The sequence below is a fragment of the Balaenoptera acutorostrata genome, chromosome 13 (assembly GCF_949987535.1).
Source record: "Balaenoptera acutorostrata chromosome 13, mBalAcu1.1, whole genome shotgun sequence".
NCBI lineage: Eukaryota > Metazoa > Chordata > Mammalia > Artiodactyla > Balaenopteridae > Balaenoptera > Balaenoptera acutorostrata.
In genome coordinates this window covers 77177118-77190629 of record NC_080076.1, presented here as the reverse complement: position 1 = coordinate 77190629, position 13512 = coordinate 77177118, and the positions used below count along the sequence as shown (strand labels likewise).

At 40.0% G+C, this 13512-nt stretch overlaps 1 protein-coding gene and 1 pseudogene across 1 annotated transcript in view; one reads left to right on the top strand and one right to left on the bottom strand.

Annotated features, from left to right (window-relative positions):
* Positions 1-13512, bottom strand: part of MAPKAPK5 (MAPK activated protein kinase 5) — a 46169-nt gene that overhangs the window by 7951 nt on the left and 24706 nt on the right. Inside the window, exons 8-10 of the mRNA XM_007170903.2 lie at positions 6202-6282; positions 3559-3746; positions 1532-1652 (exon numbers count right to left, since the gene is read on the bottom strand). Of these exons, the coding sequence (XP_007170965.1) occupies positions 1532-1652; positions 3559-3746; positions 6202-6282 (390 nt within the window). The remainder of the gene's footprint in view (positions 1-1531; positions 1653-3558; positions 3747-6201; positions 6283-13512) is intronic.
* LOC114236352 (40S ribosomal protein S2-like) lies at positions 6477-7095 on the top strand (annotated as a pseudogene).

Here is a 13512-nt window from a genome sequence, read left to right as displayed (position 1 = left end):
TTAGATGGACACTATTCAGCTTCTGCATATGTGGACATTTTTTCTCTACTTCCAAAGTTGACCAGCCTGCATCCTGACCACATCATTTCTTTAAAAATGGGAATACACTGTCACATTGCAGTTCCATCTTATAGGCCCAGGAGCTACTCTTCCTCATTAAGATTATGCATATCCATACTTGGCTTCATTATACACTAATCTTGAAGTAACTCCAGAAGGCAATCTTATTTCTTCATTTCAAGATCTTGAGGAAAGCCACACTGTAACACTCAATTGCTAACAACGAGAGGGTATAAGTAATCCTTTTGTATTTTGCACTGACCAAACAAACCATTTCTGGACTACTGGGCACATTTAAACCAGGAAGACAACTGCACACAAATCAGAGATAGCAGAAAACTCTGTTCCTTCTAGCTCTCCTTTCTCTCTCATACTCCAGCTAAACTAAGGGAGGTCTTAGCATTCTTTTTTCCTATTTGCTTACATTTCAACTCCATCCCTTCTAAGTCAGTAACACTCAAGTCTGTGTCACTGCCTTTCCCTCTCAGCCACACTCTGATTCCACACCACACATCCATCTACCACCTTAAACAATATCTAAAACCTAAGAGACTTCCCTTCACCCAAAACCAGCCTCATTCCTGATTTCCCTCCGTCAGTGGTGTCACCAGATATGCCACCCACTGTCCCCTTATATCTAGTCAGTCACCAAAAATTGTAGAAATTTGTCTTCAAAAATATTGAGCCTATTCATTCATCCCTACTTTTCTGCTCCTAGAGCAGCTTCTCAGCTTCTAGATTATTGTAGAAGTATTAGGTTGGCAAGTCTGCAAGTCTGACTAACCATCCCTAAATACCTTCCCTGTGGCAAATCTCTTCTCAAAAATCTACAATAGCCTCTCAATTATGTCCTACTAAGACTTAAACCCCTCTGTCTACTTTCAAAGCCAGGCCTGCCACACCCATTTTACCAACTTCCCATCAATGAAGTCAGGCTTCATTACAGGAAAAGGGGTTAAATATGTAAAGGGGTTAAAAAATGCCACACAATAGTTAATAATTGTGATGGTTTTTGCCTTCTCTTTGGGAACCCTTCCCTAATTACAGCCCTTCAAAGATGTTCTCTTTTTCTGAATTTCCATAGCATTCACAGAAAATTTAGCATGCAAAAGCTCTGATGTCTGAAAATGTTCCCTCTGTTTTGTGTTTATTGGTCTTTCCAACCAGTCTTGTTTAAACTCCTTGGGCAAAAGAACAGTGTCTGATACTGCTCTGTGCCCCCAACCCCATAGCACAAATATGGAGGATAGTCCTTTGAGTGTTCCCTTAGTGTATTTACCAGGCCTTGATCTGGTCTTTTATGGAAAGAATCTCTATATTTCCAATCCTGATCTTTGGAAAACCAGAGATGTTTCTCTGGGAAAGACTGTGTGCTCTGCATTGTTTTGCCTTTAACCCCTCATTGAGTCAAGCCTCAGCATTCCTTCCCAACACAGCCTTTTCGGCCAACAAAATAAGCATCATTCAAAACCTTATCCATCATCAGTTGAGCAGAGGGTAGCACATTATCCAGGGCCTCAGTTGAGTTGAGCCAGGGGTGATCCAACACTCCCTCGATGGTAAGTCTTTCCTCTGGTTTGACCTTCAAGAGCCTGTGGAGAAAAGGCCAACAGGGCTGCCATGCAGTTGCTTCCAGAGGCCGGGAAGTTCCTGGGTCTGGCTCTAACCAGCTCCAGCTTCTGACTTTCCACTGACTCTTACAAGCCTAGGCTTTCTATTTGCAGGACAGAGGTGGGGCTCTCGTCCCTAACCGTTAGTTGTGAGGGCACTCTGTCCTTAGGCAGTTCTTTATATACTAAATAAATTGAGATAAGAATGGTAGGAAAAGGCTTAGTCCAGTGATACCTCAGACTGAGTTCTAAATTCAGTAAAGTAATCTTACATATGGCTTACAGTTCCTGAGACACTGAATCCCCAGACTAATGTTTCTAGGACAGTGGGCTATAATTTCCAAAAGGGACTCAAAATGCTCTTTTGGCTAACAGTGACTGTAAAATTAGTCGAGGGGTCATACAGTTCTGAAAATCCAGGTTGCTACTTGTGATAAAACTCTTAGATGTCACCATTTGGCAGGACATGAACCCTTTATTCCAAAGACATTCAAAAGCTAAAAATCTAATCTCTGAGAAGGGGATGGCATTTCCTTCTAAGCCTAATGTATTGTTCTGTACCATCGGCTTTTTGACCATAGTTCTTTACATCTTGTACATTTATCCTGATGCAATTCCTAGCTCACCCCAGCATATTCCCTGGGCCTTTTACAGCACCTTCTTCCAAATACATAGCCTCCCATTCCAAACATCAGAGTCAGGACAACACGCCTACTTGCTCTTTCATGTTCTCTGTAACCTTCTGGATCATTGTGAACAAACAGCTTCAGATTCTAAAGAAAGGATTATTTAGAAAAGAATCTCAATGCTGAAAGAAGATAATCAATGTTGCTCTAGGGACAGGAAATATATTCTACAGAACTGCAAAGAACCAATTAGAGGATACTGATATTTTGGTTAAGTAACTGAGAATACAGCAGGGAAAGAGCATAGGAAGACAAACGATGATTTAAACATTGCCTCCACCCTCCTAACTTTCACTTGTATATTTTAGAAACTAGTCCCTTTTTGAATGCATAAACACCTAACCAACAGAACAAGCTCACTTCTGAAAGAGAGTAATCTCCATAGAGAAACAGCTGTACTATGAGGAGACAGTTCCCAGGTACTGCCCCTTTAATGCTTATCTTTATCGCATTACAGATGAAGAAACTGAAACCAAAAGAGGAGAAATTACTCAGTGAAGAACAAGCAATAGGAATAGGAATACCAGAACAACGTCCAAGTCCCAGGCAGCTAAGCCTCTGACACAGGTGGGTAGAAAAAGCAAAGACACCTCATATTTAGGTCTGACTTCTTTCTTAGTGCTCTAGCTAATTTCTCCAAAGGACTCTGAATGTCAAGTCTCCATCATCCATTCACTAACCCTAATTCTTCTAAACCTTTCCATCTTAATATACACCACAGCAACCAACTAGCAGTAGGAAGGGCAGGAGGTGGGGTCCAGGCCCTGCACAACCAATCACACACTCCCACAGCAGCTAAGGAATGAAAAGCCCAAAGCATCATGGTCATTTTAGCACCCCAGTTCAGTTCCTGGAATCATGTCTGTCCCAAATGACCGGCCTCCGTGCAGGAAGTGTACACCAGGGGGGTTACCATTTAAGGTCCTAAATTAATGCTCACAGATACAATGGCTACCAAGGGACCTGGATTCAACCCTAAGGACAAATTCTAGGAGTGCAACAGGAGGGAGCAAAGCTCCAATTTCACCAAGGTGTGGACACTGAGAACTCTCATCTCAGGCTCCAGGGAAAATTTTCTGTAATGCTGAAATGAGAAGGAGCATGCCTGGGAAACAAATGACTTTCCTTTACCCAACATTCCTTTGTGTTCCACCAATTTTAAGGCCTCCTTGGCCTCCCCCCGCAGTGGCCTGGGGACTCACTTCCTCACAACATCTTTGGCCATCTCTGAGATCTGGCTCCACTCTTCCTCTGGGAACTCAAAACTGCCTGTCATGATCTTTCTCCGCATATCCTTTGGGATAGTCCGGCTGTGGTGTCTGGAGTAAAAAGGAGGGTATCCGCACAACATCACGTAGATAATCACCCCTAGGGACCACAAGTCACAGCTCTGAAAGCAAAAAGAACATGGTCACTCACAGCAGAGGCACAGCTCTAAAATAAAGTCCCTAGGACTGACCCAGAAACAGCCCCTGATATGCACAGGCTGATATCTCCGAGAATCACTTCACAGAGAGTGTAAAAGCTTCAGGAAGTCTTAAGAGAATTAAGTGCTACCAACACTACACATGTGCACACCATATATACAAGGCCAGTCTGGGGTAAAATAGTCACTTTTATTCTCACTGCTTAGGCCCAAGCTGCTATCTGATTATTGGGTACAGATGTAGGATACTTTGTCCCCAGCCAGAAAAGTGATAGATATAAGCCAGCTGGTTATGAAACATTTACTCTGTCCACCTGGGCAGGGTTGAGGGTGCAGGAACAAAGCAGCTAGGACACAGGTGGGCTGACTCTATAAAACAGCACAAATCATTTTATAAAGGCCCAAAGCAGTCTGACAAAGATTAGGGATAGGCACTGCAGGGAAAAACAGGAGGCTAAAAGCAATCCTTTGGCCATGAAGGACTCACGGTGCCCATTTGCAAGACCATTCTTGGGGAAGATATTCTGAATGAAACAAAACTGCCACTAACTACCATGTCTGTAGATATTAAGGTGATTTCATGGCCTGTAGTCACAGCATGCTTATTAATAAAGGACTCCTATTTTAATTAAATGTAGCTCTACCTGCCTCGGAAACTGGGTCCTCAGAGGCTTCAACCCAAGCCCCTCCTGAATTGCAGGACAAAAGCAGTGCCCACCTGAGAAAGGCAGCCCAGGGAGCCTGCCACTGTGGCCACACGCTCCTCACACCACAGCTGTGCGCTGATCTGAGTGAAGCCTGGAAAATGAGGTGTCTCAGGTACTCTCAGCCATGTCTTGGCATCATACTAGTAGACATTTACAGATGACATGACCCATGCTGTAGAACATACTTATAAAATTATAGAGGTGAAAAGAAATCTTAAAAAATAGTTCACATGAGGAAACTGATACTACAGAGATCTTGTCATCTCTAAGGTCATCTGTCAAGAGTGAAACTAAGTGTACCAACCAACATCACACAGCTGAATGGTGGTGGGGTCACAGCAAGTCACCTGGCCTACTGCCTCTTTTTCTTTTTCTTTTTAATTAAGGTTGATGTGTTTATTTAACTTTTAAAAATTTAACTACATCTTTTTACATTATTTTTATTTAAAAAATTATTTGCAAATGTAGCAGTCAGTGTTCACTTAGTTGCCAATATAAAGATGATAACTAGACCAACATATATACACATTCAAAAGTAATATGAACTTATTTCAATATATTACTCATCTGTGGAGTGTAAATTTTATGAATGCCGTGCTAATTCACAAACACCACTAGATTCACAACATGGAACAGGAAGAGGAGAAAAAAATAGTACTGGGAAATAATATATCACACAAGAATCCACTGTATTCATGATGAGAAGACCGTATCAAGTAAATTAATATCTCTGTTAGCTAAGTGCTTCTACCACTCAATTCCTGCCTGCATTGGGAAGCAGGAAGCAGTTTCTGACTGACTATAATCAGCACAGCCCTCACTTCCAACCTTCACTATATAAGGGCACAGCTGCCTACAGTTTTGCAAGTAGATCAAGATGGTGTGGAGCAGTTCTTACTTGGGGACTGAACAGTGTTAATCATGAAAGTAGTTGTTTAGAGTTCTGGTCATGCTGTGCCAGTGCCAGTGCAAGTGGAGGGTCCTGAGTGCCACAGAAGCCTGTGTGTTCTTCGATATGTATGCCTGCATGTGTGCACACACATGCATTAGGAATATGTGGGGCCCTCTAAAGGTGTGGGACCAGGAAGAGCTGGCCTGCCTTTCTACCATCCTCAGCTCCCTCTCTACCATCTATATCACCTGGAGTCCCCAAGCAGCATCATTTTTTTCTGATCTACTCAGTGACTCCAGGACCTCTAGGACCTGTTTCAAGGTCCTATAAACCTCTTATACTTTAGAACGGAGAAGCTTGATGTGTAGGCTACTGATTAAGAACTGTGAAGTACCAGGTAACACTTGGGAGCACTTGCTGTGTGTACTAGACACTGTTCTAAGTTGGGTATTTTAGGGGGTTAGAAAGAATGGCACCATAAATGGACAAATAATATTCTCTGAAATGGCCTCCACCTCAAAAAAGCAAGACAAACATATCTTTTAAATGTTATCAGTGGACTGTACAGCTAGCCAAATAAATAACCTCCAGGTGACCATAGCCTTTGGTTCCTGCTGCAAAACCTAAACTAGTATGAATCTTATTTCATCAGACAAATACTTGAATTCCACTCTTCTGCATATGTGGCTGCTTTCAGCCTCTTCGGCAGCAATATTAAGGGATAAGAATGGAATTTGCCACCTTCCCAGAGGGCCACAAACACCTCATAGGAGAAGAGGGGCTACACCCAAGGGGTAAAGATTAGTATCTCCTCTCCTACCTTGTTATAAGTGTAGGGTGTTGGCGAGGTAGGTATGATGCCAGATTTCTCCTTCTGATGCCTTCTCTGTGCCTCCAGTACCTGTCAGAGTTATACCAAAGGGGACAGTTTACTGAAAATCACACCAGCGACCTGCAGCTTGAGACAGACTGCTGGAAGGCTGAAGAGGGTAGTCACTGGCAGTCAACAGTCAACAACTGAAAAAAACTCTACATAAATACTTTCAAAAACCTTTTTCTCTCTTGCAATCAGCAATTTATCAGTGTTTGCGTAGGTCAAGGATATGAAGATTAAGTCCCTGAAGGAGATTTATCTCTTCTTCCTCTCGATCTGAGGTTACTTTTACCTAGGGGAGTCCCTTATGCCTTTGAAAGCAGTGAAAGCAGAATGGTGCTGGCCAGCAGTCCAGGTTCGAGGTATTTGTTGCCATGAGGGACTGTAATAGTCACATGGGTCTAGGTGTTAAGTGCTCCAAGGAGGTAACCACTGCCATCCACAGGGCCATCCTCCTGGCCAACCTCTCCACTGTCATGGGTAATGGGACTCCTGGGAACACAAGATTGGCAGACCCCATACAGTTCCTTGAAGGTGACAGGATACTGCAGCTCTCTGCTGGTATGTTTCATCCTTGCACCCAGATCCACTGCTATTGTCTTGGCCTTCGTGGCCACAAAGCTGCTGCTGACAGCGGATACTGAAAACTGTTACACCTTGGTCAGCGGCTGCACTGCCTCCTTGGGCAACTTTACCAAGGCCACCTTCGATGCCACCTCTAAGACCTACAGCTATCTTACGCCTGACCTCTCAAAGGGGACTGTGCTCACCAAGGCTCCCTATCAGCAATTCATTGACCATCTTGTGTTGCACAAGGCTCGTGTTTTCACACAAGAATAATAAAGTGAATTAATTAAACCTGAAAAAGAAAATACCACTTATGAGAGCATAAAAAAATTAAGAATAAGTCTAAAAAGAAATGTGAAAGACCTGTACACTGAAAACTATACAAATATTGCTGAGCAAAACCAAAGACAAAAATAAATGGAATAATACAGCTGGCTTATGAGTCAGAGGGCTCAATGTTGTTATGATGCCAGTGCTCCCATACTGAACTATATGTTTAAAACAACCCTAGTCAAAATCCCAGCATGCTTCTTTGTAGAAGTAAACAGCCAATTCTAAAGTTCATATGGAAATGCAAAGAAATTTGAATAGCCAAAACAACTATGAAAAAGAAGAACAAAGTTGGAGGGCTAAAACTACCTTATCTCAAAAATTATTAAAAAGTGTCAGTAATCAAAACAGTATGGTATTAGTGTAAAGACAGACAAAGAGATCAATGGAACAGAGTGGAAAATCCAAAAATAAACCCACACATATACATTCAACTGATTTTTGACAAAGGCTCAGAAGCAATGCAGTAGAGAAAAGATAGCTTTTCAACAAATGGTACTGAAACAACTAGATATCCAAATGCTAAAAAATGAACTTGGATCTATACCACACACATTATACAAAAATTAACTCAAAATGGATCACAGACCTAAATGTAAAGCCTAAAATTATAAAACTTGTAGCAGAAAATCTTTGTGATCTTGAGTTAGATTTCTTGGATAGAAAACCAAAAGCAGAGTCCAAAAAATTTTTTTAAAAAATTAACAAATTGGCATTCACACCAAAATTAACATCTTTTGCTCTTCAGAAGATGTTGTTACCACCTCACAACAGTCAGAATGGCCATCATCAAAAAGTCTACAAATAGGGACTTCCCTGGTGGCACCGTGGTTAAGATTCCACACTCCCAATGCAGGGGGCCTGGGTTTGATCTCTGCTCAGGGAACTAGATCCCATTTGCATGCCGCAACTAAGAGTTCGTATGCCACAACTAAGGAGCCCACCTGCTGCAACTAAAAAGCCCAAGTGCCGCAACTAAGGAGACTGCAAGCTGCAACTAAGGAGCTGGTGAGCTGCAACTAAGGAGCCCACCTGCTGCAACTAAGACCCAGCACAACCAAATAAATAAATATTTTTTAAAAATCTACAAATAATAAATGCTGGAGAGGGTGTGGAGCAAAGGGAACCCTCCTACACTGTTGGTGGGAATGTAAATTGGTGCAGCCACTATGGAAAATAGTATGTAGGCTGCTTTAAAAACTAAAAATAGAGTTACCATATGATCCAGTGATCCCATTCCTGGGTGTATATCCGGAAAAGATGAAAACACTAATTTGAAAAGATACATGCCGCCCAGTGTTCACAGTAGCACTATTTACAATAGGCAAGACATGGAAACAACTTAAATGTCCATTGATCGCTGAATGGATAAAGACGATGTGATGCACACACACACACACACACACACACACACACACACACACACACACACAATGGAATATTACTCAGCCATAAAAAAGAATGAAATAATGCCATTTGTAGCAACAGATGGACCTAGAGATTATCATACTACGTGTAGTAAGTCAGACAGAGAAAGACAAATATCATGTGGTATCACTTATATGTGGAATCTAAAAAAGTGATACAAATGAACTCATTCACAAAACAGAAATAGACTCACAGACTTAGAAAACAAACTTATGGTTATCAAAGGGGAAAGTGGGGGAGGGATAAATTGGGAATTTGGGATTAACAGATACCCACTACTATATATAAAATAGATAAACAACAAGGACCTATTGTATAGCACAGGGAACTATATTCAGTGTCTTGAAATAACCTATAATGGAAAAGAATCTGAAAAAGTATATATATGTGTGTGTGTGTGCACGTGTGTGTAACTGAATCACTTTGCTGTACACCTGAAATACCATAAATCAACTATGCTTCAATTTTTAAAAAAAGAAAAAAAAAAAAGACACTGTTAAGAGAATGAAAAGATAAGCCACAGACTGGAAGAAAATCTGTCCAAAGCATATATCTGATAAACGACTTATATCCAAAATATATTAAAAAACTCTAAAATTCAGCAATAAGAAAATAAACAATCCAATTTAAAATATGGGGAAAAGATCTGATCCGATACTTCACCAAAGAAAATATACAGACAGCAAAGAAGTACCATGGATGCTCAACATCATTAGTTATTAGGGAAATGCAAATTGAAACCACAATGAAATACTGCTACATAGTCACTAAAATAGCTAAAATTAAAAACACTGCCCAGGGGACTTCCCTGGTGGCACAGTGGTTAAGGCTCCATGCTCCCAATGCAGGGGGCCTGGGTTTGATCCCTGGTTAGGGAACTAGATCCCACATGAATGCCGCAACTAAGGAGCCCATGTGCTGCAACTAAAGAGGCAGCAAGCCGCAACTAAGGAGCCCTAAAGCCACAACTAAGGAGCCTGCCTGCCTCAACTAAAGAACCCACGTGCCACAACTAAGGAGCTGGCGAGCCTCAACTAAGGAGCCCGTGAGCCACAACTAAGAAGCCTGCCTGCCGCAACTAAGACCCAGCGCAACCAAATAAATATTAAAAAAAATTAAAATACATAAATAAATAAAAAATAAAAAGACTGTCCATACCAAATGCTAGTAAGAATGTGGAGGACCTGAAACTTTCATACACTGCTGATGGGAATGTAAAATTGAACACCACTTTGGAAAACAATTTGGCAGTTTCTAAATAAGTTAAATACATCTACCACATGATCTAGCCATTCCACTCTAGGTATTTACCAAAAGGAAAAGGAAATAAATGTCCATCCAAAAACTTGTGCAAAAATGTTTATAACAGGTTTATTTTTAACAGCCAAAAACTGAAAACAACCCAGATGTCCATCAATAGATGAGTGGATAAACAAACCATGGTATATCCACATAATGGAATACTTCCCAGCAGTAAAAACGAAAGAACTATTGATACATGCAATAACATGGATAAATCTTAAACATAATTTTGCTGAGTGAAAGAAAACCCCCCCAAAAGAAAATACCATACGATGTGCTACTTTATATATAAATCTACAGAAAATGCAAACTAATCTATAATGACAGAAAGCAGATCAACTGCTGCCTGGGAATGAAGGGAAAAACAGAGAGGCAGGGAAGGATTATCAAGGGGCACAATAAAATTCTGGGGGGTGACAAATATGTTCACTACCTTGACTGTGGTGATGGTTTAATGAGTGTGTGTGTGTGTATGTCAAAACTTGTAAGTTGTGCAATTTAAATATGTATAGTTTATCATGTATCAATTATATCTCAATAAAAAAAATTTTTTTAAAGAGGGCTTCTTATATAAAACAAATCTCAAAAAGAATAAGCACCAGCTATATATATATGTATATACATATGTATATATATATGTATATATATATACACACACACACACACATATATATATACATTATATATATATACACGTATATATATAAATGACATGCTGGCCATGACGGATTAACCAGTACAACTTGCATTTCCACCATACACAACTAGAATATTGGACAAAATATAAAAAACACCTTTTCTGCCACTGAATAGGCAATACAGGTCAGTGAACCCTGAGAGAGAGCAAGCAAATGTGGTAAGTCCAATGAACTACCAAAAGGCACTTTGTGGAATGCAGTTCAGGGAAAGAGAATCTAAGCAGGGCACAGGGGGTTCACAGAGTTCAGCAGTGTGGCTGAAATTAGTGGAGCAGAGTATTAACTGTGGGGAAGGTACACAAAAATCTGCATAAGGATCCCTTTGAGTCTAGCTAAATAGTAAGCTGCACATAGTAGAGCAAGACTCCATGAAGCCAGGGAAGCAACCAGGTACTGGAATGACTACTGGAGCTGTAAGCTAAATAATTCCCAGATGTCACACAAGTCTAGGAGGTATCTGAGCTCCAACTAGCCAGAGTAAAGAGACCTCACTGAACATGTGGGGCATCAATAGAGGACCCAGAAGTGATTCATCTGGGGAGTAGGGTTGAAGTAGCCCTAGAATAAATCCTGTTCTAGACTTGCCCTGACAGAACTTAAAAATGAGTTTCAAAACAATCAAGCTAATCCACAAGTAACTTAACCACTCGCCAAAACAATCTTTAATACTCTTCAATGACAACAAAATCCAGACATTCACCAACATAATATTATAAGATCCAGCATCCAATCAAAATTTACTAGACATGCAAGGAAGCAGAAAAATGTTATCCAGAGCCAGGAAATGGGATCTATAGCCAGGAAGGAAAAGAAATCAATCAACAGAAGCAGACTCAGAAATGACAGATGATGCAATCAGCAGACGAGTTAAATAAGTTATTAAATATGCTGAGGTACTTAAAGGGAAACATTAGCAAAATGAGAAGAGAAACAGATTATATAAATCTGAAGTGAGGAAATTCACAGATTAGACAATGCAGAAGAGTAGTGAAATTGAAAACCTAGCAATAGAATCTAGCCAAAGTGGAGCACAGATAGAAAAAAAAAAAATGAAGGAAGAAAAAAAAAAAAGATCAGAACCTCAGTGCTCAGTGTGTGAGCTAACATACATACAACTGGAGTCTCATTAAAATGGCACAGAGAGGACAAGCACAAAAATATTTGAATAAATGTCTGAAAATTTTCCTAAATTGGTAAACACCATAAACTGACAGATCCAAGGAGCTCAATAAACCCCTAGCAGGAAAAACAAACACCCATACTATAATCAAATGGCTGGGACTGCTGTTTCTCTCTAGGATGTAAAGAGCTGGAAATGGTGTCACTCTCACCCTAACAGCAAGGAAAAACCAGATAAACTATAAAATCATAAACTATAAAATCATCACTTTTCTTGAACTCATCAGAGGTCTCAAAGCAACAAAGTATTCTTGTCCCTTCCAAGAAGAGACAACACATAAAGACTGGCTCATCTGTGACAGAGCCCAGGAGAAAGCATTATAGCATGCCATAAGCATAAAAAGAATTTGGCTAAATTTTTAACAAATTGCTAAAGGCAAAGTTGGGGATAGCAGACCCTTAGGAGCCATGGAAACAAGGGGCATTCGCACCCACTCGCAGGCTCTTCTGCTCTTGAGACTCAAGAAAACAGGACCTGACCAAGACTGAGGCTGGTTCAGAAAAGAGATACCTCTCCACGCATCGTTGCCATCACCCTCCACCAGGCTAGCAAGCACCAAGTAATAAGTAACAGCAGTCCACTGTTAGTGGCAGAAAAAGACTGTGAAGCGAAAGCCCCTCTGAGGCAGAGGCACACAGCCAATGCCAAAGCTGAAGATGGAGAAGAAACATTTTAAAAAAAACATAAACCTGTGGCACCCCAAACCCCACCCTAAGCACAAGGTAACAAGAGAGGAATCTCAAGCCAGTGACACAGTAAAAATAACAATAGCAACAACAGAGCTCAAACTAAGCTCAACTCCTAAGTAGACTGACTCAATTCCCTACCCCCATACTAAAGGACTAACTGCAGAAGCAGCAAGCCAACTTCCAGACTTCCACCTCCATCTCTACAGATCCTACAAAGATTTAAAAGGTTAATAAGGGATTATCATAATTTTATGCCAATAAATTAAAAAACAAATAGTCAAATTTCTTGAAAGACACAAATTACTAAAACTGGCTCAAGAAGAAATATAAAAATTCAATAGATCTATACCTATTTTTAAATTGATTACATCATTAAAAATCCACAATGAAAACTCCAAAATACCAATCTTACACAAACTGTTTCAGAAAATAAAGGAGGAAGACACGTTTCCCAACTAATAGTATGATGTCAGCATTATTACCCTGATAGCTTGAAACAAGGCAAAGACATTATGAGAAAAGATTATGGACCAATATCCCTTTTGTTAAAAAACACAAAATCCTTAACAAAATATTAGCAAAACAAATCAATCATCATGACTAAGTGAGTTTTATCTTAGGAATGTAAGATTTGTATAATGCCTAAAAATCAATTAATTCATCATATTAACAAAATAAAGAAGAAAAAATATATCATCAGTTCAATAGATGCAGAAAAAGCACTGGGTAAAATTTAACACATCCCCTTTCAGTAAACTAGGAACAGAAGGAAACTTACTCAACCTGATAAAGGACATCTACAAAAAACATAACAGTTAATATCATACTTAATGGTGAAAGACTGAACATTTTTTTCTGTAAGATCAAGAACAAGGCAAGGACATCTGCTCTCATCACTTATATTCAACTGGTAGTCCTAGCCAACACAATAAGGGAAGGAAAAGAAATAAAAGGCAAACATACTGGAAAGAACAAAGTAAAACTGTCTTTATTCACAGATGACATGACTTTGTATGTAGAAAATCTTAACAAATCTATTAAAAAAATCTACTAGAATTAATAA